This window comes from Musca autumnalis, unplaced genomic scaffold, assembly GCF_047663935.1.
Source record: "Musca autumnalis isolate F117 unplaced genomic scaffold, ASM4766393v1 scaffold_2, whole genome shotgun sequence".
Lineage (NCBI taxonomy): Eukaryota > Metazoa > Arthropoda > Insecta > Diptera > Muscidae > Musca > Musca autumnalis.
The window spans coordinates 119477258-119504299 of record NW_027411755.1 but is presented as its reverse complement, the minus strand read 5'-3'; the positions used below and the strand labels follow the sequence as shown (position 1 = coordinate 119504299).

General features: G+C 35.0%; 1 protein-coding gene across 2 annotated transcripts in view; it reads right to left on the bottom strand.

The window, feature by feature from the left end:
• Nucleotides 1–415: 415 nt before the first annotated feature.
• Nucleotides 416–27042, bottom strand: part of erm (earmuff) — a 164969-nt gene continuing 138342 nt past the window's right edge. Inside the window, exons 1-2 of one of the 2 annotated variants that reach the window (XM_073966010.1) lie at nt 8338–8755; nt 416–3665 (exon numbers count right to left, since the gene is read on the bottom strand). In XM_073966010.1, the coding sequence (XP_073822111.1) occupies nt 1596–3665; nt 8338–8349 (2082 nt within the window). In that variant the 5' untranslated portion in view covers nt 8350–8755 and the 3' untranslated portion in view covers nt 416–1595. Of the gene's footprint in view, nt 3666–8337; nt 8756–27042 lie in introns of those variants that run through there. The other variant, XM_073966011.1, reaches the window with a different exon arrangement.

Genomic DNA, 27042 nt, shown 5'->3' with positions numbered 1-27042 from the left:
TGAAGATGTCCAGTGTTATATGATAGTGTTATGCTCAATGATGACTAAATTTCTCTTTGAATAATATGACTTATTTATTTTTAGACTTGAAATGAATTATTCGCTATACTCCGCTTTGTTTTTTGACGATTATGTTCTAATTGTTGCCAATTTTTGTAAGGTTGAGATGAGATTTTTGTAACTACCCACATCTACCCCATGTGCGGGATTTTCATAACTACCTTTTCCGCATAACTGCCTGAATTTTTTGGAATTTTATGAAAGGTAGTTAACCCGGGTGCGGTGTATTCAACTAATTTTGAAATTCAGAAGAAAGTCGTACATCCGTAAAACTTGCAGACGCAGTAGCAGTAATAAAACAAGGTCATATAAATTTCATTAAATATTTACTTTATTGAATTAAATTTAAAACATGTTTTTCTTTATGCATTTCGTTTTGCTGTTTTAAAATAAAACCAATTCTTTACTTACTTTCCTATTAAATATAAATAATTTTGTATTTAGAGATAGAGTAAAAGTTGTTCTTTATTATTTTCTAATCTTAACAAAAAATGACTTGATTTTAGATTCTATTTGTGATTCGAAATACATACATGCTTAGATTTAATTACAGTTTCGTGAGAAAGTGACGATCTGTTACAACATTTACAAATGGCTAACTAATTTTATTTTGGGTGGGGCTTGGGAACACATTTAGATGTACAAATATGCAATAATATGTCTACTTAATGCGAACAGAAGTGTTGTATATGCATGTGTATGTATTCGAATTTTTAATTTATATACAAAGTTATTATTTTAAATTAAATATTTCATTTTTTTTTTTTACAATTTAGGATACAAAATGTCTTACTATTATAAAAATCACACTCAATATTATTGGATAACTCTCTAGGTTAGGGTTTAGGCTTTCATTTACGGTACAGTGCGGTTTGCTTGGTGGTGCTGCTGCTAAAGATCAACTTTAGTTTAGTGTAGAACAATAGCAGACGATTTTTGTTACAATCTACGGAGAGGTCACAATGAAACCTTTAGTTGTGTGGGTGTGTGTTTTGTTAGTACTTCCTTTTATGGTAACTCATTCCATGGCTCAGAAGGAGTACAAAAGTAGCAAAATTGTTGCTTTCGGGACGTGATATTTATGGCTTTTGTACCTTAGTCCATTAAGTTATGTAAGGATGCTCTCAAAACAGACCATTGAGGGCCTGTACAGCTGTACCCAATGTCGTGGTACTCGACATTAGGGATTTCTCATGCTGCAGCATTGCATTTGCATCTTCGTTCTCATTCTCATCAGTCAGAAGCATGTCGTCGCACTGATTCATGCCCGAAGATTGACGATATTCCGTGTGCGTTTCTACGGTCATCACATGTTGAGGCATGGATGCCACCGCAGCAGCGGCAACAAATTGCAGTCAATCGATCAGAATACTCTTTGTCGAAGCTTGTGACGTTCCATAGGAGGCAGATGAAGAGGCGGCGCCAGTGGTGGAGGAGGAGGTATTTGCAACATTGGAGCCCGTATATGAAGGACTCTGATGGTGATGCTGGTGGTGGCTGTGATGATGAACCAAGGTATCAGCATAGTATCTGTGTCAAAATACTTTGGCAATGAAGGGTACATTGTCCATGGCTGTAACAGCGGCAGCTGCTGCGGATAGTCTTTGATGATTGGCCGCCGTTGCCATATGTTGTGGATGATTGGGGTTGAGATGGGCGCTCGACGAAGCCGCATGTGTCGCCGATGTCTGGGCAAAATTGATAAAGGCCGAACTACCACCGTACTCAGTAGCTGTACGGAAATTTGTTACGGAGGGTGGTGTTAAAGCTGTTGCTGAATAGTTGTGAGCATTGCCGGAGGAGTATTGAGAAGATGTCGGCCATGCTGTACTACTGCCTTCATTGCTGGACAAGGGAGGTGTAGTAACATTGATGGGTGGCGACATGGAACCATCGGAGGAGTTTGAATTCAAATGACCTCCATGGTATTCTAGACTCTGATCACGTCTGGTGTATTCACGTCTTCTTTCCAAGCGATCATTGGTATTCTCATCGATATCGAGTGGACCGCTGCCAATGTCATGCAACTTGCGCATGTGTTTCTTTAAGTCAAAGTTGCGGCAAAAGCCCTTGTGGCAGACACGGCAGGTGTAGGGCTTCTTGTCGTTGTGCGTGTGCATGTGGAAGGTGAGATTGTAGATCTGATGGAAGGCCTTATTGCAGATGTTGCACTTATAGGCCTTCTCGCCACTGTGGGTAAGCTTGTGGTTCTTGTAGTTACCCTTTTGGTGGAATCCTTTGCCACAGAACTCGCACACAAAGGGCTTGTAGCCCGCGTGGATGCGGGTGTGGGTGTTAAGAGTGGAGGATCGGTTGAAGGCCTTGCCACAAGTCTGGCACTTGTGAGGCTTCTCAGAGGTGTGGATGATTTTGTGGCGGCATAAGGTTGATGCTTGGCGAAACCCTTTACCACACACCTTACAAACAAATGGTCGAGCTCCCGTGTGGACAGGCATGTGCCGGGTTAGATTGTAGTGGGCATTGAACACCTTGCCGCATTCCAAGCAGGAGAATGTTTTCTGTTTGCCACCATTTGCCGAATTGGGGCTATCGTCAATGGAGCTGGGAGAATCGGCCCGAGATCTTTGGGCTTCTGGTGGTGAGCAGGGATCACTGATGGACGATGAAGTGTTGTTGTGACTAGAGGCGGGTGAATGATTGCGTTTGAGTGAGTGGTGATAGGCTGAGGAGGACGAGGGTGTTAGAGATGATTCGCGGGATTTGTGGGCAACAGGAGATTTTTCCAGTGTCTGTTGCAGTTGTGGATGGGCCGAGGCCAAAGCTTGGTGGTGCACCGCTTGAGCAGCAGCGGCGGCTGCAGCAGCTGCTGCCAAATGATGGCTGGTGCCTGGAGCTGCTAATTGACGGCGTAGCGTTTGACTGTGGAGGGAATTTAATGATGCTGTAAATGAACTTAAGTGGGCAGCAGTGGCTGCAGGATTGCCAGCCAGGAGGGATTGTTGTTGGGCGGCAGTTAGAGCGGCATATTGGGCTGCAGCAGCTGCACACATTAATTGATTGGGAGCGGCATAATATAACAGTGGATATTGACTAAGTAATTCCTGGTGACGGCTGGAGACAAACTGTTGAACTGCTGCCGCTGAGGTGGAGGAAACATTATTAACAATCGCTGCCGTGGATGAGGATAAGGAGGCATTGGCCGATGATGGTACATATTTCTTAAAGGCTGAATCATAATTCTCCTCAGCATTGTGGCCATTGGTTGAAGATTCACAATCATCACTGGTCACTTCAATGGGACTGCAGGAACGTTCATCAATGTCCACATTGGTTGTGGGTGCTGCATTCCGTGTATTTTGTTGCTGGTTAGCACTTTGCGACCGTTGATCTGGTTCCATAATTTTTGCTATGGAAAATTTCAACGGACAATTGCGGGTACTCAACGGTGAAGAGAATGATGTTGTCGTTGTGTTGGTGGCGGTGTTGTTGCTCGAAGTGGTGGCACTGCATGAGGCTGCAGCAATTTGCATTTGGGGCTCTGGTGTTTTTTGACCAGCAGCACATTCCATTGTGGGACTCTTTGAAGGAGGCATTGTTACAGCTAAAACGCCTGATGGACTGCAGGGTTGCATGCCACGAGGACTCTGTAATGACAAAACAAACAAAAAACATAAATAAACAATGAGTTGTTGGCAAATCATGAGTCAGTTATTCAGTCAATCAATCAATCAATGCTAGCAATTAGTGCACAGTTAAACAAATAAAAAAACTAAACAATTTGAACTCCAGCATCTTTCACAAAGACACTCCTCTCTACAAAAACTAAAAAAATGAACTTTCCCGTCGGCAGGATATCATTTCTAACCTCTAAAGGGTTGCCACTAATTAAAATTGATTTTATTTTAATGATGATTTCCATGCTGGTTTTGGTTAAACAAAACGCGTGTTTTGACTCTTTGTTTGAAACTTAAGAAAAATAAAAGAATGCAAACAAATCAATTCCTCTCAAAAGGATATCAATTCAATACTCGCGTTTGGCAAACAAACCATTGAACAATAAAATCCATCAATATTTAAATGTAACCCGTGCGGTTTTCAATTAAATTCAAGCCAAGTCTTTCAAATGGAATAAATATTGAATTTGCATACGGCGAGACATACACACTTTTAGCCCTTGTTGGGATAAAAAAATATGTCCTGGATTTTCTTAAAAAAAGAGTTGATATTTTTCTACACAAAAAGCATATTGTTTTTTGGATGAATGGCTCGGTATAAAACCCCGTGAAATTGGGTATGTTTTAAAGCCACAGGATTTTTTGGCGCAATTATTTTCAGTTAAAAATACATATGTATGTAAGCATGTAATTGTGTGTGTGTCTAACTTCCCTTAACTAGCCAAGTGTTATTTGTGATTATTTCCTTAATTGGGGGGTTGAAGAAATCGAAAAGTTCCTTTCAATCGAACCGAGCCATTGCATTTACCACAAGAGTGAAAGAAAGAAGTTGTGCAATTTAATTTGCAATGCAATTTCTTTCTTTATGCGGTTTTCACACTTGGTTTGTGTGTTGTTTGTTTCTTAGGCTTCCTGCTTTTATTTTCGTGATAAATTTAATTAACTTAATTTAACACTTAAACACGATCGCAAATTCAAAATATTTGGAATGATTTTGATTTGTAAGGAACAAAAAACAACTTTTATTTAATTAATAAAATCTATAAGGGATCAAACTTATATTGAAGTCCTAGTAGCGATGGCAAGGGTTAGAACTTCATAAGTTTGTTGTCCCATGATATTTATTATATATTTTCAAAGAGAATTACATAGTCGTCTTATGTAAATTTTGAGTTATTTGGCGCAACACAGAAGTAAGGAAATTAATCCTTGGCAAAAATGGGTTTTTGGAAAAAGTTCCGTTCCTGGGATAATTTCGTGTAAAACGACACATTTTTTAAAACATATTGATAAGACTACATACATATCGCTCATTTACTCAAAAATTTTCGGAGTTAGCAATTTCTATTTTTTCACGATGATATTTCTAAAACTCAACAAGTTTGGAGTTTGACATACATCACCAAAAAAGTTTTTTTCGAGTTTATGAAGCACTAAAACCGTTCAAATCATGCTTGATCTTTTCAAAAAGGGTACAAGTAGTTATTTTATTTTTTGTATAATAGGTAATCTTCTTAAGTTGGGAAGTCGAATATCAAACGCGTTTTTCTCGAAACTGAAATTTTAAAGATGTGACATTTTTTTTTTATATACGATTAATATATTGACCTACATACATATGTATTTTTTGGTGGAAATTGAAATAAAATCTTAGTTTTTATTGTCATTTAATCAAAACTGACTAAAAAGCCCATCAACAAAAACAATACATAATTTTTTGGTTTCCAGATTCTAAAAATTTTAGCAGATATTTAAAAAAAAAATACAAAAACTCGTATTTTGGCTGTACTGCAAGTCTCTAATTTTCGACATCTTGAGGCCTTACTTTCTCAATTTTTGTTTCCAAAAATTATCGTGTTTTATCTCTCCTCAAACATTTCATTTTTTAAGATTCGAGGTTAAAGAAGTAAGGCATTGATATGCAGTTTTCTGTCTCCTACTCATATTCAAAATAAAAAATTATAAAACAATATCGCAGTACCGAACTAATTTAAATTATTGTAACTGAATATTGAAGATTTATATTATCTCTTCCCTTTTTATTTTAATCGACTTGGGTATTATTTACTTCAACTTTTAAGAAGTGGGTAATTTGATAATTGTTTAACGAATTCTGAAGATTAGATCAAACACCCACACCTAAATATGGACATACGCCCATGGCGTTTTCAGAACAAAGGTAGAAAGAATATGTCCAGCGTATAAAATCGAAAGGTGAACATTTTCAACTGTGACAGAACGTATTCTCTGTTGAATATTGAATTGTTGTAATTTTATTTTGAAAATGAAATCCAAAGAAGGAATAAAACGGGATTTTTTAAATTTAATATGTTTAAATATATTTTTTTCGCAGTTTTACGTATTTAATTGTTGGCAAATACGGACTCTTGAAGAGCGTTGTTGTGGTAGGTAGGTTAGTATTTTTCTATGTTACGACGGGTATTAGGTATTGTTGTAACGTAGGTTTGATACGAATTATTTGGGGTTAAACAATTATTAAAAGCAAGACCATTTCATTTTCTTAATTTAAAACGAAGAAGAAAGTTATTTACAAAAATAAAACGGATAGAGTTCGGCTTTTTAAAAATATATTCGACATTTTAAGTTGATTGGACTGGCGAGCAAAAGGAATATTAAGCCATTTAAAAAAAAAATCTTTCAAATCAAATCATAAAATTGTTTTGATCAACACGAATGAATTAACATCTGTCTATTAATGGCTAAAAAACGTTTATTCCATTTTATTATTGGAAAAGGTCCTGCACAAATCAAGTGTTTTTTTGTTATTTTTTTCAAGTTATTTTATGCTAGAGAGTTTTTATCGAATCACCTTATATGTAAGATTTTATCTAGTCGTAAATAAAACTCATCTCAAATACAGACTTTTTAAAATATTTATGATACAGGGAAACGTGGTTGTATAAAAGTTATCGTAAGTTATTATCCTAATTAAAAATGTAAAGCAAGTCAGAAATAAAATTCCAATATAAAAAAACTTTTATCAAAATTTGCATTTTGAATGAAATTAAAATGCAACATACTTTTTTGAAAGCGATGAAAGAAAAATTGTTATATTGTCAATATATAAATACGTGAACCAAACAAGTAGACCAAAAAACTGAAAATGTTTTGGAAAATGTTTGATAAACACCTTTGTAAATATGACAATTTGGTTATCGAAAAAAATCAATTAAATTTTAACTAGATATTTAAATTTGTTTATCAAAGGATTATCGATTTTTTCCTGTGTAAATTGATAACTTGTATTCCAGATTGCAAAATTCCCTGCAAAAAGTGTAGGTAATTACATATATAGGTAGCCCGAACTAAGAATAGATTTCCATCTGTGTCGTTTTGTATATTTCGACACCAGGGCCCGGTCCTAGACTCTTTTTTGTATGGCTAAAAAATGTCATTGGTTTCATTGCTTCACAGTGATTTAGAATTAGATTTTCCTGGCCAAAAGCTAAACTTTTATTATAACTAATTTCTAGTTCGTATATGGCATCCGATTGTAAACATATTGAAACTTAGGGAAAAAATATTTGGTAAAAATGTTAGACTTGACAAGCCTCTAATGACGACAATTTGTTCCAAATTTGGCAAAATTACCGAAATTGTAAGCAAATAACAATTGTTGCAGTTATCGAATTTTTATCTATTGTATCTTAGTATTTTTTATTTCAAATCTATAATATATTTTGTATTTGTTATAGGAAATCCAAGGACCTTGTAAAAAGTTCAAAAGTTCAAAAGTTTTTTTTTTTTTAAAATCTTGGGCAACTTTCAAATAATTTTTTACTAATCTTGACATTCAGAGAAACAATATGATTGCAAGTTTTATAATATTTACACTAGGGTTATGACTTTTTTACAACCTCATATCCCTGTATCACAGTGTGATGAGTTTTGCCATAAGATTACATAAAATCTTAATTATAAGGTGATTCGGTGAAAAAACCTCACGCACAAAATGATTTTAAAATTTGAATTTATCAAAATTATGGACAATTTTTTGAAGTCACTGAAAACAGATATATAATTGAAAATAAACTTTAGAGCCACATGAGATAATTAAAATGACATAAAATTTATTTCTCACTATTTTTCTTCAATTCTGAGAATCGTAAAAATGTCGTAAACGCTTTTATTCAAAAATATAATTTTTTAACAAAAAACAAAAAATTTAAAATTTTTTCAAAGTGACTTTTTTCGCGACTTTTTTAATATTTGAATGAAATAAACGTTATTATAGTTATTAGTAGGCTTATATTTATTCATTCGTGCAACAAAAAAATAATTTTTTGAAAAAAAAATTTTTTCATTTCATATATTTTTTCAAAAAATTATTTTTTTAAAATCGATTTGTGCGTGAACTTTTTTTGTATTTCAATGGAATAAACGATAGCATAGTGATTAATAGGCAAAAATTCATTCATCCCTGCTACAGGAAATCATTTTTGAGGAAAAATGTCAAAAAGTCATAACCCTAATTTACACACTATTTTTAAATCCTCAATTTTTCATATGCGCAGTATATTCTTATAGGAAAGCCGACGGAAACACGAACAAAAATAGGTTATAAACTCCTTAATAGTCATACAAATTTAAGTTAATTCAAATTACATTAAAAAATACGTACAAAGTAGACCATAATTGGTACAGGCTCCAGGGGATTTAATATCCAATTTTGGGCGCCAAAGTTTTGAATGAAGATTTCAAAACTTTGTTGCGTTTCGTAATTTACACTTTATACTTTTCTCCTTTTTTTAATAATTCTATTAAAATCACTTGTTTATGAATGTGTTTTGCAATAATTTTTTTTCAAACAGCACTTGTTTTATTTTTGTCTTATTTAAATTAAATTTATTCTCTTCTTCTATTTCTTTAATACATATTAATAAATTCCTTTGACATTTCTGTTCCGTAACTTTTCACAATTTGTTTGGAAACGCGACGGCGATGACTTTCGGTTGGTTGGTTGTCTTTTTCGTTTGGTTTTTGCTTTGGTGTGATGTGTGTTTTAAACGTTTGTACGGTTGAAAGGCGAATGATGGATGAGCATTGTTTGCTGAAACTATGCTTAAAATTTATGAAATTCCTGACATATTCTGCTGGCAGAAAAACACCCCTACATGCAGTTGATTGAGGGTAGATTTTTGTTGTTGCTGCTGATGTTTGGCACAAAAACAATAAAAGAGCAAAATACATAATAAATAAAGGGCAAGAGAGCAACTACTAACCAGCCAACCAACCAACTACCCTTATTCAAACAAACGACACACGGTTGCAATTCCAAAATATGGCAAAAGCAACAAAACTAGGGGAAATCAACACAAAATGAGCATAACCAATAAAAAAGAGATTGGGAGAGAGTATGCGCATTTTGTAGATAACTCTCACAATTATTTTTTCAATGGTGTGGGCAGATGACTACCATAAAATTATCTTAAAAAGGGTGTTTGCTTCTCTTTGCCAATATTCCCCTTATCACACAAACAGACACACACGTACACTCTCTCACACTACCCCCTATTATCCTGTGAGACAATATTTTCTTCGTGTTGTTCACTATTTACTCAAAAATATGAATGAAATCAGTAAGGACAATGGATGGAGGGTAAATATGAACATGAAGAATTCGACAACAACAACATGATTAAAGATAATCACAGTATGTTGTTGTATGTGAGTACGAGTGAGTATGTGTAGCCCAGTAGACACAAACACGCCCTCTTTAAATATTCATAAATCTCTTTCTTAGCATTTCCATTCCAAAAAAAATATTACTTGGGATGGTCGTTTGTATGTGAATGTGTTTTTTCAGGTCCTGTCTCGAACACAAGTAGGACAGAGATAGTGCGAAGGATAATTTACAAGTTGGACAAAAAAGTGAACATCATCATTTTGTATTTTTGTGTACATAAGTGGGCATCCTCATGGTGTTGTCTCTCTGAATGTACATACCAGCAGCAGCCGTAAATGGCTGACTGGCTGCCTGCCTTTATGTTCTGTGCAATACATAAAATATTTATTAAGTATTAAGCTTTGCTTTTTTAGTTGCTTTTCAAGCGGTGGCTGGCTGCCATCATCAGTTCTCCCCATTTCTTTTGTGGATGGATGGATGGATGTGGATGGCGAAAGTGGGCACCGATGAAGATGAACGAACGAGCGGGGCAAACGCACGCATCAGTTAGAGAATAAAGAAACATAAAAAGACATTCAGCTCCTTTAACACTTTTGGCTCTTCTATGTACACAGCTTCAGATGCATGAAAATAGACAAACGAACAAACTGAAGACTAATGTAAAAGGACATTCAATATTGTTTTGTATACCCTACGTCTTTTTTGTAGTTCTAAATATTGTAGCTGGTAGATAGATGGTGTTTGCTTTCATTTAAATTAGTTAGTAGTGACTTTTAATTTTCATGGGTCATGGACTAATTTGGAGTACGATTGTATTAAAAAAACATTTATTATAAATAAACACATACATACACTTCACGTCAGTAGAATAGAACACCTAAATTTCTGTTAATGTTAGCTTATTTATCCCGAAGCGAATGAATCTACGTGTTTAATCTTGTAGGGATTTAAAGCCTATGATGTTCCGTATCAAACACAGAAAAAATTATGTTTCTAGCTTTTCGCGAAAAGATTTTCTGATCATTTTTCCGATAGTACTATGAAAAATAGACATTTATTTTCGGTCATCAGGATAGAACAGTCATTTTATTTTCGCGAATTGTGGAGATATTAACGCAGAATTTTCTTTCAGTCGACAAAGCGGGGCTTTCTAATAATTTTTCACCAATAAAACCATATAAATAATTCCGCGGACGCCGAAATAACAGCGTAAACGGGTTTAAATTGACAGATACTTGAAACATCTCGGAATATCAATAAGAGTCGCGCAGTTATGTCATATTTCTTCACAATAAGATAGAATATGACACAGATAACCTCGACGGATACATTTGAGTGCTGCGGATGCTGATAACATGGAACATTTTCAAAATAAGTAAGAAAAACGTCAAAATTTCCTATAAAAACCTTGATGTTTTGTTCAATAAAATGATTTTTCCGCGAATAAGTCTACCGTTTAAAGGTTTGGAAACATGCTCCACATTTAGAGGAAAATAATCTGATATGAAAACAACAGCTATTTTAATACACTGGGCGAAATTTTAGTACTTTTTAAAAGCAACTTACGCAACATAAAACCTCAATTCCCATGACTGTGTTTTCCCGCGAAAACGGGGCTTTTACATATGCGAGTTCAGTTTAAAAACGACTAATTCGTAAAATCCGGTATGAAGAGAATAACCTGGTCCATTATTATTGGAACATAACACTATTGAGAACAGTCGCGGACGCCGAAATAAGAACACATATAAAATGCAAAGTCCAAAGGGTGTGTTCAATTTGAAAAATGTGCTAAAATTTCCCTCAGTGTTTTAAAATATCGGATGTTTTCTAGTCAGATTATCTTCCTCTAAATGTGGAGCACATGTCCAAACCTTTAAACGACAGACTTGTCCGCGGAAAAATCATTTTATTGAAGAAAACATCAAGGTTTTTATAAGAAATTTTGACGTTTTTCATACTTGTTTTGAAAATGTTCCATGTTATCAGCATCCGCAGCACTCGAATGTATCCGTCGAGGTTGTCTGTGTCATATTCTATCTTATTGTGAAGAAATATGGCATAACTGTGCGACTCTTATTGATATTCCGAGATGTTTCAATTATCTGTCAATTTAAACCCGTTTACGCTGTTATTTCGGCGTCCGCGGAATTATTTATATGGTTTTATTGGTGAAAAATTATAAGAAAGCCCCGCTTTGTCGACTGAAAGAAAATTCGGCGTTAATATCTCCACAATTCGCGAAAATAAAATGACTGTTCTATCCTGATGACCGAAAATAAATGCCTATTTTTCATAGTACTATCGGAAAAGTGATCAGAAAATCATTTCGCGAAAAGTTAGAAACATAATTTTTTCTGTGTTTGATACGGAAAATCGTAGGCTTTAAATCCCTACAAGATTAAAAACGTAGATTCATTCGCTTCGTGATAACTAAGCTAACATTAACAGAAATTTAGGTGTTCTATTCTACTGACGTGGAGTGTATACAGTTAGACAATAAATATATTGCAAAGACCAAAATTGTAGAGTTGCGTCGTTCATGAACGAACCGGCTCAAAGGAACGATTCCGTGAAAAGAACGAACGGATCCGTATCCAGCTCATTCTTTTATATCGTTCATTTAGATCCCCGATGGACGAGTCATTGCTGCTTACAAAATTAGCAGCATTGGTTTTGCAGTCAAACTCTAAACAAACGCTGCGCTAGCGCAAGCAGCACAAATTTCCACACAAAACAAACAATGATTCAGAGAGCTACTCTCGCTCAGTAACTCATCTCATTCAGTAGCACATCTCGGTCATATCATTCTTTTGCATCATTCGTTCATCTGGTTCTTTCATATCAAAACCACCACCACTACGTTCAGAAACAAAACCACCCCCATTAGCACACAAACAAGCAAGTAACACAACTGTTGTGTCATTCGTGACCGAACATTATCAAAAGAACGATTCGGTGAAAAGAACGACGGAGTCATATGCAGCAGAGAACGAACGACTTCAAAAGAAAAAAATACATTCAAATGTATTGTTGAACGAAAAAGAGCCAACGAACGAAGTAAACGACCCGGATCTTTTTGGTGAACGGAATGAAAAAGATCGATCCGCTCAATGAACGAGATTGCCCAACACTACAAAATTGTAAACAATTATATAATAGTTGTTCGTTTATGGCAACAAATTATGTAAAAACTCTACGGTTTTTTGTGCAAATCTCTTGCTATTGGTCCTCAAAACAATATTCTGTCAATATAAAAAGAATATTCGCAATTTGTAATACATACGAACTAAAATAAGAGTTACTTACTATTTTTATGTGACAAGAAATGTATTGCAAAGGGAAAAGCAGTATTATAAAACTAATCATTTTTGCAAATTTTTGTAGTCATTATGCACTTTTATGACTTTTGTGGCTAATACTCGTAATGGACTAACAGTATTGAATGTGATAAAGTTTAGTGACAAAAAAGCCGTCATGGAGGGTCTTCATACAGGTAAAAACATATTAACACAGACAAGTATGCAAAGAATGAATATTTGACTTAATATGTATTGTCGAATAATGGACCAATGCCAAATAACAAACAGCGCGATTTTGGCTTTGAAAACATCAAAATACCTCTGAAAAGTATAGGGAAAAATAGACCTTTAGTACAGTATTTTGAAATGACACACAACAGAGCTCTATTTCTTCTCTCAATAGTATTGGAGTGACTAGATATTACCCTCTGCTATCATAATAAATCTCAAAAAGTGCGACAAATCCATTATTCTGAAAGTAAATGGGATCAGAAAGTTCAATTTGGGAACCAGTATCCTTTAAGTGGAACATGCCGTGCCTTAATTTTGGGTTAACTAATCTCATTAAAGCGCCAATGAATGTCCAAAGTAGATACAAGTAGAACAACTTATTGAGGAACACTACTTTGGTAATTCTCCAAGAAACCATAGAGTTGGTAATTTTTGCAATTCTTTCATTGTCACCCCCAAGTAGTCCGCATTTGTCATTAATTGCAACAAACCTTTGTATATTTTGACGGAATATTGTTTTGAGGACCAATACCAAGATATTTACACAAAAACCGTATAGTTTGAACATAATTTGTTGCCAAAAACGAACAATTAATATGAAATTTTTTACAATGTTGTACTTTGCAATACGTTTGTTGTCTAACTGTATGTCCATATGCAAGGGTCCGCATAGCTATGGCTCTTCAACCGATTTCGAGTTACCAATGGATAGGAACTCTTCTTTTAAAAATAATAAAATTACTCTCAGAAAAATATATGTTAGAAATATGTTTGGATCCAAACATATATTTGTTTGTGTCCAAACAAATATATGTTTGCAACATTTTGTAACACATTTCAATTTTATTTGTTTGCGTACCAACATATTTTTTATAAGTGGAGAGAGGATTTTTGTCAAAGAGAGTAACAACAGGGCTTTCGCAGCTGCGGAATGCTGTTTTATAATAAAGAGCTGTGTGTATGGTGCAATAGGAGACGCAATAACCAACGTAGCAAGCAAAGAGGAAAAGAAAAAAATTGTATAAATTATGTTGTTCTTTTTCTTCAGTTCTCTAAATACAATCGTTGAGTAAAGACGGTAAAGTGAGTGAATAAATCAGCGTTTTGTCTTTTCTTAGTAAATTAAATGCCCAATACATTTTATAATTGAATCAAAAAGGTGAATGTAATATTTTATTGGACAAGGAAGAAATCGCATTTAATATTGGTAATTACATCAATACATTTTTCATATACATACATACACTGCCGCTCACTTGAATAGAACCCCCCTGCGATTATTTTTTCAACCTACATTCTTTCGAATTATGTATACAAGATATGATGTTTTTAAGTTTTATTATATTTTGCTTCATGTGTTTAGAGTAGACTTAGTCATTCATTTATTTAAAGTCTCAAAATATGACGGCCACACTAGGATATCCGCATTTCTTTTCAAAAATTTAAGTTTTGATGATTCGAAGTGTTCAAAAGATTATAAAATCGTTGTGAAATTGCCACTCGGGACATCCGAAAATGCTTATCACTACTGGAAATGCCTGTTTTAGAACTCCTTTGTAAATTGACGCCCAAGTCCTTCATAATTAGTAATGCGTTCTAGCACCATAATAAAAATAGGTAAAAAACTTTTTAAATTAAACGGTTTTATGTTAAACATACATTGCAATGTTTAAGATAAATGTACTAAAAACCAAAAAATAATAAAATAGATACAGCCGTGGGAATTATAAACATATGCATAGACTAGACTAAAATAAAACCGTGGGGCACGTCAATTGTCTACAATCGTTGATTAAAATGTTTGTTTTGTAATGTTGCACTATAATTAGGCAGTTGTTCAACCGACAACGATGGACGTGTGATAAGTAGGGCTAGAATGTGGAAACAAGCTAGCAAGCTCGATTATAAGCGAGTTTTAGGGTTTCATAGTGGTGAGCGAGTAGTACTTTGTCGATTAAAGACAAACTACGAGCAGTGAAACGATTCCTCGCCAGCCAGCAGTGTGAATGTCCAACGATAAACTAGTTAAAACATCTCTTTTATTTACATGGAGTGTATAACTATTGGAATTTCCATGAGCTAGAAAATAGTAAGTAATTTCCTCACCGTCTGCGGGCCAACTGCCTAACGACGAATTAAACGATTCTCCTATCGCACATTAATTCGATAATTTGTAGACAATTGACGTGCCCCACGGTTTTATTTTAGTCTAGTCTATGCATATGTTTATAATTCCCACGTCTGTATCTATTTTATTATTTTTTGGTTTCTAGTACATTTATCTTAAACATTGCAATGTATGTTTAACATAAAACCGTTTAACTTAAAAAGTTTTTTACCTATTTTTATTTTCTAGTTTTTAGTTTTTATTTCACATTATGTTTAATTCATTTAGTGCTTCATTATTGCAAGGTTTTTTGCCCGTTAGTTTATTGCAGTCCAACTCCTCTATACGTAGTCCCTGCAAAGATCTTACTCTACTAAGAGCCACGTAGGCTTGGCCTTCTTCAAACAGTTTCGCACCTAAGTATACGACTGCGTGATCCACAGTGCTGCCCTGCATTTTATGTATTGTAGAAGCCCATGATAGTATTAAAGGCAACACACATCTGTGTGTATCGCTCCCGTTGTTTTGTTAACCTGGCTTCATATTCTTCAGGCGTTTCTGACGATATCATCTGTGTGTATCGCTCACGTTGCTTTGTTAACCTGGCTTCATATTCTTCAGGCGTTTCTGACGCCGTCATATGTGTATATCGCTGACGTTGCTTTTTTAACCTGGCCTCATATTGCTCAGGTGTTTTTGACGCTAATTGTTCCCGTCGTTTCTGTAATCGACTATTTCTATCGCCTTCACTTTCTTTAGCTCGTTTTGCTTTATACTTTTCTTTCGCTTTTTGAAGCCTTCGTTTACGTTGTGTTGCAGTTTCTGTTTTATTTGTGTTTTTATTTTTTATATTTTTTTACCATTTTGTTCCCACGAGTAATGGACATTTAAACGGTCGACCCCCCAGCGGTCCAATAGGGGGGCAAGGCTATGTACAACAAGATGCGCCTGAGTCTTGAGGGGAAAACGCTAACGACATATCTTTTTATCCACCCTAATGCAATACAGTTCTCGGCGCGTTTTAACCTTTCACCTTAACATGGGTGGTGTACCGCTAACGACGTATCATTTTTAGCCACCCTAACGCCACACAGTCCTCAACACGATAAAAAATCTTGACTTGGTTGGTGGATTCAGGCTGGATTAATCAGATACCTAAATTACAGATTCAATTTCTAAATTTAAATGTTAATTATACGCCATTTAGTGGCTGCGCCCATCTTAAATATTGAGGTCGTATAGTGCACTGTATTCTTCTTGTCAAGCCCTTTTATTTGATACCCATGTTGATGGGATTGATAAAACCTAAGTTATCCGCCATTTTGTAGAGGCCGCCATCTTGGATTTTAATTTTATATAGTACATTGTATTCTACTGGTTGAGCACTTTCATTTGATACACATATTGATGGGATTGATAAAATCTATGTTATCCGCCATTTTGTAGCGGCCGCCATCTTGGATTTCAATTTTTTATTGTATATTGTATTCTGCTTGTTGAGCCCTTTCATTTGATACCCATATTTATGGGATTAATAAAACATAAATTATCCGCCATTTTGTAGCGGCGGCCATCTTGAATTTATAATGATAATGAATAAACATAATTGTATTGTCACCAAAATCCAAAGTGTATACAAAATTTCAGATTAATCGGTTGACAGGAAGAGGGTGAAATTTGAATTACTAAATTTGACCCAAGAATAAATAATAAATAAAACAAACGGGGTGAGCTAAATAAAACCATTTAAAAACACATTCATCGCTACAGAAACAATTTAGAAGATGGTCTTCCAAGCGAAAACAATAGTTATATAGATATGCAATTGTTTACTTAATGAGGAGAGTCCTTAATAATTATGAAGGACTTGGGCGTCAATTTCTTTCGCCCTAAATGCGCACGACAATTTACAATGGAGTTCTAAAACAGGCATTTCCAGTAGTGAGAAGCATTTTCGGATGTCTCGAGTGGCAATTTCATCACGATTTTATAAACTTTTGTACACTTCGAGTCATCAAAACTTAAATTTTTGAAAAGAAATGCGGATATCCTTGATTGACCGTCATATTTTACGACCTTAAATATTCTATAAAACGTATGGGAATGACTCATGCGTAAAATATACGACTAAAGGAGACAGTACGCTTCCAAAAATAAACTTGTTGAAAGAAAAAAAAAAACAAGCTTTGTTAGGCATTACACCTGATTATTTAAAGAATCCTTCCCAAAGCGGGATATACGGGTGTATCCTTAATCAGGAGGGATATACTTTTACTGAATATTACTAAAAGTACTTCGTTTTCAATATAGAGTGAATATGTATCGATATTCTAATACAATCTTTCTGTGTTCCCAAGTTTTAAAATAGGGGTTCTTTTCAAATGAGCCAAATTTTTTACTTTATTTTGTTTTCATTGTATAATTCTTATATAAATTGGATTTGAATGCTAATGAATGGCTAAGTTTATTCCAAACACATGAAGCAAAATATAATAAAACTTAAAAACTTCATATCTTGTATAATTCGGAAAAATGGAGGTTGAAAAAAAATTTGCAGGGGGGTTCTATTCAAGTGAGCGGCAGTGTACATACATACATATGTATATTGGAAATATGGATGTACCTATTTATTACATAATGTAATCATTTGATTCCAGATGCAGATTCCCCGCTAATGGTTTCAACTTTGAGGAAGATGTCTTTTATTTCACAACTAAGGAGAAGCGTTCAACTATGTTTCTATATAATTTTTTCTTTTTAAAAGTGCAACTTTTTATAAATTATTTCATTCAGTTTGTCTTTTATTAAAGTCTGTTATGTATTTCTTTGGAATTTTTTATTGTTGCCTGTCTCCTTGCCTTTCAAAAAACCGCCACCATTTATAAATGTGTGTATATGTTGAGATAGCCAGTGAGCGCTTACTGAGAACAAGTGAGCATACATTTCAATGTGTTTCACATTGAAATTTACGCTCCCTTGCTCTCAGAAAGCGCCCACTGGTGCATGAATTGTTTTTTGTGGTTTCTGGGTTTGTATTTGTTTGCACCCAAACATATAATTTGTTTGTACCCAAACATATAATTTGTTTGCAACAAAACATATATGTATTTGTTTTCAGGACCCAAACATATGTTATGTTTGAGACTGATTGCAAACAAATATATGTTTGCTGCAACTTATGTTTGCAACATATGTTAGAGAGGCGTTATTTTCCTCCGTGTATACATATCCTATAACTTACCTCCTCAACCTCATATCTTAAAAAAATACAACTTTCCATGAGAGTAAAAAAACGGTTTATCATCGGTGTTTGTGTAAAAGTTTCAATTCAATTTTTAGGGAATTGAGTACATCTATGCATATTAGTAGCAATAATATGCTATTTTTTTTATTTTGAGCATAAAACGATACGAGTTTGAGGCAGTAAACTAAATCAAATCTTTGGGGGCCAATAACAGCAAAAGTGCATATGAATCGCAAGCACATTGTGAGACTTTTACCCACTTTAAGGTTTTTTGCATCATGTGAAGCAACTGACGGCACACTTTGGCCGCTGAGTGAAATATCGAAAAATTCATACATATTGAAAGTGATTGATTGATTCGCTGTATCGAAAATCGGGTGCGCGTCAACTGATTTTAACTAATTCGCGAATGACAGGCTTTTTTAATTTTCATATTTTTACAATATTACATTTAATTACCTATCCTTATAAGTTATCACAGTAAGTTCCGGTCCACACTACAGTAATTTTAATAAAATTTTTACATTAAATTTTGCATTTTTTTTTTTTTGTTGAAAAAACACATTAACTAGAAACTAGTGCAAAGACATAGAGCAAATAAGACTAGACAAAAAATGTCCTATCTTGTTATACCCTACACCACTATGTGGGGAGGGTATTATAAGTTGGTTTTGGCCAAAAAGTTTGTAACGCATCGAAATAATGGTCGTAGACCCATACTTATATATACCAAAATGAATGTCTCGACGAGCTGAGTCGATCTGGCTATGTGTGTCCGTCCATCAGTCCGTCCATCCGCCCGTCTGTCCGTCTGTCCATCTAAACCTTGTAATCACGCTACAGGTCGCAATTTTGATCGGATCGTCACCAAATTTTGGATGTTGATGGGGGTCCCGGAGGGGAAGAAGCCTATTGATTTTGGTGATGGTCGGATAATATTTAGGGGTCAAAGCGAATATCTACGTATCTATAATGAAATCAGAAAATATCACCTTTACAGCGATGTATGGCAGGTTGTCGTAGGTGGTCAAACAACGAAGATATCGCAATAGTCGCTTATAGAACCCAACTTTTCATTTATTCGATTTTAATTCTAATGACGAATAACACAGCTTTTGTTGGATACTTTCCAAAAACAAAACCTGGCTATGAAAGTAGAAAATCCTGTCTTTACAATGATGCAAAGTAGGTTAGCGTAGGTGGCCAAATAACGGAGATATCACAACAGTCGGTAATACATCCCATTTTTCCACTTTTAAAGAAATCACGCTACAGGTCGTAATTTTGATCGGATCGTCACCGAATTTTGGGTGTTGATGGGGATCCTGCAGGGGAAAAAGCCTATTTATTTTGGTGATGGTCGGATAATATTTAGGGGTCGAAATGGGCAAAAAACTTGTTTGGAGAAAAAGACAATGTTTTTTTCAAACCGAATATCTCAACTTCTATAGTGGGTATGCCAAAAGCAAATCCTGCTAATGAAAGTAAAAATATTGCCTTTTGCAACGATGTAAAGTAGGTTGTTGTAGGTGGTCAAACAACGAAGATATCGCAATAGCCGCTAATAGAACACAACTTTTCATTTTTGCGATTTTAATAATAATGACGAATATGATAGCTTTGGTTGGGGACCTTTCAAAAACAAAGTCTGACGATGAAAGTAGAAAATCCCATTTTTACAATGATGCAAAGTAGGTTGGCGTAGGTGGCCAAATCAGTGTCATGCTTAAGTGTTCCATACGCCATTTGCCTGATTCGAGAAAAACTTAAGTTAATGTTTAAGGCCATACAGGATAAAAATGGTGCAATAATCCAATACTCTAAGAGCTCAGTTCTACTTAACTAAACTCATAGAATATATCAGTAGTTTATTTTTGTCAGATATCTGTGATAGTCTAGAAGTTATGGCTAATTTTTATAATTGCAAAAAGTTGCCGAATTGTTCCATGGAATCTTGTTTTCATGTTTTTGGCAGTTTGTGTCACATGGAACACGTTTTGTCACATTTCAACCAAAACACTTTTTATCAATAGTGTTCCACCTGTGGAGTTTAAAAATGAGGAATTTGAATGAAACATTTATTTTTCTCATATAAATACAATAAGGACCATTATTATAGGTTTCCTTAACATTTATTTAAGGGATTGCCTCCACTTTTCACTATTTTTGTGGTAAAAATTTCGATCGGACAAAACGGAGTGATATTTTGCATTTCTACGGTAACATAAAACATTTAAACGCGTTTTTCTTATAATACCATTTTTGTAGTCGGTGTCTTGCGTTTATTTTTGTGGACTTACATCAAAATTTTGTCTTTAAACTATGGATTTTTTGTTTAAACGATTGATAAATTTTCGTTTTCATATAACAATACAATATTCAAAAATATTTGGATTTAGAAACTATTATTCTTCAGTTTTTAAACCAAGTCATTTAAAACAATTTGTTCCATACGCCACATTATTCGTAACTTGACAAAAATGGGAAATTTTTTGTTCCAAACGCCATAATTTTTGGTGCGGAACAATTCGTTTTTGTCTCTTTTTGTTCCATACGCCAAACGACATGGATATGGAACTAAAAAGTTCAAAGTTGTTTTGTTCCATTTTTGTTGTTGCTATAATATGCAATTTATATATGGTTACATATTTTTCTACACATTGTCTAGATTCTGTAGATAATTTTAATTTATTTTTAAGGGTTGTACGGACTCTTGAGCAGGATAATTTGGAATAACTTCAAGATTTTGTATTATTGGTTGATTTCCGCAAAAATTAAAATAAATTTAGTAAATATTTAAACATGTACGAATAGATATTGAATGATGTTCTTAGGAGGTGGCAGACATCCAAGCCAATTTTTACAGTACATGTCCACGTTTTAGTTTATTCCCAATACTAAATGCAAAATTACGAATAATTTAGATCGAAAGTGGCGTAAAAACCTTCGAATTATCTTAAATCGGTGGGTGCCACCGTGGTGCAATGGTATGCTCACCCGCCTTGCACGCAGAAGGTCGTGGTTTCGATTCCCCGGCTAGGCAACATCAAATTTTCATCGGTGGCAAAATACCCCGCAGTAATGTTGGCGACATTTCCTGATTATTTCAGCCATGTAAAATTTCTCTACAAGTGGTGTCTTAGAACACGCCGTTCGGACTCGGCGATAAACTATAGGTCCCATATCATTGAGCTAATATGAATCGGGGTGCACTCATTGATATGAGAGAAGTCTCCCTTGTCCCGCCTGGGCTGTTTGTGGAACAATTATATTATTATCTTAAATCGGTGGATTGAATTGTAGGCGGGCTACGTCGAAACATGGACTTATCGCGAAATTTTTGGTGAGGCAGATTAAATATACACATAGAATCCTATATACCAAAATGCAGCCAGTTCAGTTGGAAAATGTACCTTAACCATTTCAAACAATTTGAAGTCTACTTAACCCTGTTCATTCGTCTGTATGCATGCCTTTTGGCTGAAGCTCACGATAAGTCGCGAACGGATCATCTTATTTGGTCCTAACTTTAGATCTCGTACAATTTTATCCAAACGTAGTTTATGTTTGAATCGGTCCACTCCTTCAGTTACCTTACCGTTAAAAGTTCAAAAAAAATCGTGGTTCAAAATTTTTGAAAATGGCTTAGATGTTCTAAAAAAACCACTAAAACAATGAAATCGTATAATTTCTTCCAAACGCATATCAAGTTCCAAGAAGGTCCATATCGGACAACACATTCTGGTACCTTCTTCACAAAACTTTAAAACTTTGCTTAGTTCCAGTTTAAGGGGTATTCGAGGATTATTTTGAAATTGTCATCGAAGATAGTCCTCGTGATTCAGATTACTACGATATAATTCTTTCGTGGACAAGTCCATGCTTCCTGAAATAATGACCCAAAAGTTAAAAAATCTTTCAGTGAACAACTAAAAGGCTGTCTGGCAAACTTAAATTCAGTTTCAAGATGGACTATATCGCGTGGAAATGTTTATAACGGCTAGTCATTGTAATCATGACTACAATAGTATATTCTTATGCTAGGGCAGACATTACTTCTTGAGATGTGGGCCCAAAACGACCCAATATTTAGGGCCACTTTTTTATACTTCTCCTGCACTAAAGTTTTTAATTGGCTTTGTTACAATGCTATAAGTGCACCCTACACCACAATGTGTAAGGGGTATTATGTCTTTGTGCATTTGTATGTAACATGCAAAAGGGAGCGAGATAGACCCATAGTTCCTTTAGGGATATACATAGAATCACTTTTAGTCCAGTCAAAATAGACATGCGTATAAGGGGGAAATAACAAAAATTCCCACAAAGCTGAATTTTGGTGGAAAGCTAGGTTTAGCCATTAGAAGTAACATCCTGAAGGTCCCCATCGATCCCAAGTGTGCAAAAAAGTTATTCGGAGTCAAAAGTCAAATGTTGGGCCTTTTTTCGTTTTTTTGTTCATATCACGAAAACAACAAGATTTTTCAGAACTATGCTAAAGAGAATTGTAGATTATAAAATTTTGATTGACATCGTAGCTACGGTTCCCGAGCTATACGTCACGCAATATAGAATATTTGCTATCTCAATGTCTATTTTGACTGGACTATTTCTGAGTCGATTTATGCATGTCCGTCCCTCTGTCCATGTATTTTTGTGATCAAAGTACAGATCGCATTTATTGTCCGATTCAGCTGAAAATTAGGAAATACCATTTTTAGCCATAGGAAGAACGCATTTGCTCGCTATTTGGTGACAATCGGTTCAGATTTGGGTATAGCTTCCATATATATGTTGGCCCGATTTGAGGTATTTGATGCACCAAACACGCAAATTCTCTCCAATTTGCATGCAGTTTTAAAAATGTTACGGAATTCGGACTAGAAAAAAGTTTTCCAAATTATGTTGAAATCGGTTCAGATTATATATAACTCCTATATATATTTTCGTCCAATTTGGTCCAGAAAAATGTCACCAAATTATACTGAAATCGTGTTTTTTTTTCTGTGTATACTGTCCTGATTGTCTTGGTGCCTACAAATTCCTAAAAATGCGATGTTGTCTTTTCGACGTATGGACTTTAATTACGGAAGGTTTATTATTTTTTTAAGGAAATACTGAGTACATTTTCTATCAGAAAGAAAGGCATAACTGATCTTAGAACCATGCGAAATTTTTAGACACTTGTTTTAATTGACCAAACTTTTGCGGGTAAAGTATATATCGCTTATTTACTCAAAGGATGTCACATCTCAAAAAATGTAGTTTCGAGAAAAACGCGTTTTAAGTTGACGATTGAAACTTGACCTCCCAACTTAAAAGTATTATTACACAAAAATTTATATAATTACTTAAACCATATTGTGCAAAGAACGAACCGGATATCACTGCCAAATTCCGGTGCATGATCAAGTATGATTTGAAATGTTTTAGTGCTTTATAAAATCAAAAACATTTCTGCTGATTTATGCCAGACTCCTAGTAAATAATCTGTAACACGTTGAGTTTTAGACATATCAAAAAAAATGTGATACAAGATAAAGTAGAAGTCATAGAAAAAATAGAAATTGCTAATTAAAAAAACGAATTTTTTTGTTATGCCACTCTTTGTGTAAATAAGCGATATATTCTTGATCAGGATAATGGTACCTCCCGATTTTCGGTATTTTGAAAATTGTACCTACATTTTTTGACCGAACTACCTGTAATTTGACATTTGAGAATGCAAGTTGTCACAAAACTGCTTCAGTCAAATTTTTCAATAAAGGTTTTGATATGTTTTGGTGTGGCCTCATATAACGGTACCTCCTGATTTTCGGCATTTTGAGAATTTTAGCTATGTATGTATATTTTTAAGCGATCTATCTGTAATTTGGCATTTGAGATTACAAGTGGTCACAAAACTTCTTCACTAAAAAATGTAAACATAGGTCCATGTTTAGGTACGAAACGTTTCCACCAAAAATTGCCTTTGTCCAAGTTTTGGCATAGGCCATATAACGGTACCTCCCGATTTTGAGTATTTTAGCTAAATTTGCAGATGTAATTTGGAATTTAGGATTCCTTGTGGTCAAAACACTTCTCCATCAGAAATTGTGGAGATGGTCCACATTTTTTTGAAAGGCCTCATATAACGGTACCGCCCGACTTCAGATATTTTGATGTTATTATCTACATTTTTTCAATGGCTCTCGTACCAAAAACTTCTCCAGCGCTAATTGTGTTTTTATTTTAGGTTCAAAGGTGTTGTAATTTGACAGTTAGGGTTTCCAGTGTCCAGGAAGCCCAGTTATGACGGGCATACTCAGACCGAATTAGCTATTACATGATATTTGGAGTTTCCAGTGATTAAAAAACGTCTGAACCTAAAATTGTGGACCTGATGCTGAAGAACAAGAGGAAAGCCCATTGTGCTTTTAATTTGCATTGAATAAACTTCTGAGTTGATTTATGCAGGTCTGTGCGTCAGTCAGTCCATGGATTTTATGAAATCAAAGTGTAGGTCACATTGTTTGTCCAATTCTGGTGAAATTTGTTGATGCAAACTTTCTTGTCCCAACGACGAACCGTATCGTTTTTGGTGAAAATAGGTTAAGATCGATTTACATTTATACTAGCTGACCCGGATCCGTGATGCTGGCTTCGATCTATTTAATTTGGCATTTCTTATGTTTGTATGTGGAAACCTCCCTGCGGAAACTCGCAACATACAAAAGTCTCCTTGAAAAATGTACCCTATTTCAAATAGGTTCCATGTATTGATACTTCCAGATATTATTTATTTTGAATTTTCAATAGAATTTTCGAACCGAACTGACCACAATTATGAATACTTCCTGAAACCTCATAATAATTTGAGGGAAGAATGCGTACCCGATGATTAGAAGGTGATCCTTATACAGCGGAGTCCTATGCAAATGCATATATGGTTAGGATGGTCGTAGAAAAAATCTGATTAGACAGAAACTCGTTTTATCACAAAATAAAACGAATTAGGCCCAGAATTGTTTTGCATATTTTGCATATCGTGCATTTTTTGACATATTTTTATATATTTGCATAAAATGAGCACATGCAAAAACATATGCAAGGAATTGTTGCCTGAATATCCCACCGAAATGGCTGAAATTTGGTATAAAGTTTCGTTGGGGGTATGAAACTTTACACCTAAAATTTGTCGGTATAGTTACAGGTCTTCATATAGCCCTAATAGAACGGTACCTCCGGATTTCTGGTATTTTGAAGGTTGTGGCCTTAATATCACTCCGAAATGGCTGAAATTTGATTATTAAGTCTTCCTTGGGAGTACAAAACTATCCACCTAAAATGTTTCGGTTTAGCTGCAGGCCTTCATATAACCCCCATAGAACGATACCTCCCGATTTTCAGCATTTTGAAGGTTGTGGCTGTGGTTTTACATTTCTCTATTTTATTGATTTGTCTGAAGAGAATTTTAAACAGAAAAATTGTACACACAATCATTTTTGTACCTATTATTCAAATATTTGTTGCATAAGAAAATATGTAAAATGCATAAATTTTGCATATGCACGTTTTATTTTTTGAATATGCAAAATTTATGCATTTTGCAAATTTTGTATCGATTGCAATTTAATCAGTCAAAAATATGCCCAGTCCCAAAATTTGACATGAATCGGACCAAAAATAGGGGTTGCATAAAATTCCGCTGTCTAGTGATCATTCTATGTCCCGTGTGTTCAGTTTATAGGGTCGTAAGTCTGAAGCCAATGAACGATGAAATGATTAGATCTGGCATTGACCAGGATATGGTAGGGGATAGATGATAATGTTGTGTTTTGTCAAACTCTAGAGACTATCCAAATGAATGTCAACATTATACCACCATATATTAGTCGACTTTCTCCCGCTCCAAACCCTTTACTTTCTTAAGTTTTTTAGTTGATTTGTTAACAGCTCAACAACTTTTACGGTTTTTATTGCTGCTGTTGTTGTTATATTCGCCTTTTGTAAGAAAATTTGCCTGCTTTCAAATGTCGCCTTTGTTGTGATTTAGTTTGGCTACGTCGTAGCTTAAGGATTCATTATTGTTGTACCCTCATAGACGACAAATGGTTCTGTCAACTTTTGCTGCCGCTGTTTAGCTCGTGGCATGCCACCACCGTCACCGTCAGCTAACTAGTTGGCTTGTCAACAACCAGTGAGTTAGTTGTTGTTGTTGTTGGTCCTTGTTACACAAGTAAAACCAGTACGAGAGTGTTATTCGGCATCGTCGTTGTTGTTGCTATGTCATCAAGGAAAAGAGGGTATCTTTAGCTTTTTCGATGCTTTCTCCCATACAGTTGATTTGTCCTTTGTGAGCTAGCCTTTGTGGGGGTGTGAGAGTTGACGAGTGAATGTGATGATTTTCGTTGACAAGTTAACGGCTTAGTATGGCCTGACTGGCTGTCGGTGGTCCGTATCTATTCTACGAACCAACCATACATACATACATAGTCAAGGGTGATGATGGCATAAGAACGCTTTAGGTGCCTCTTTTCTCTTGTCGGGCGGTTGTATATAAAGGCGGTGTATGATATTTCGTTTTTTGTCGTTTGTTTGTCCTCTGCCTTTCACATTATTCTGAGGACATTTCTTTTTGGGGGTCTTTTGTTGGCTGCTGCAACTTGAAAGTGGCATCGACTTAAAAGCGCCTCTGATCTCAAATTGAGCACTGGTTAAACATTATTTTATATATTCATGATGTTGATGTTGTCATTGTCGTTTCGCGACTGTCAGTTACCGGCTGCTAGTTGGCAGTTTTGTGTTTGCTTCTTGAGCATTGCCCGCTGCTATGT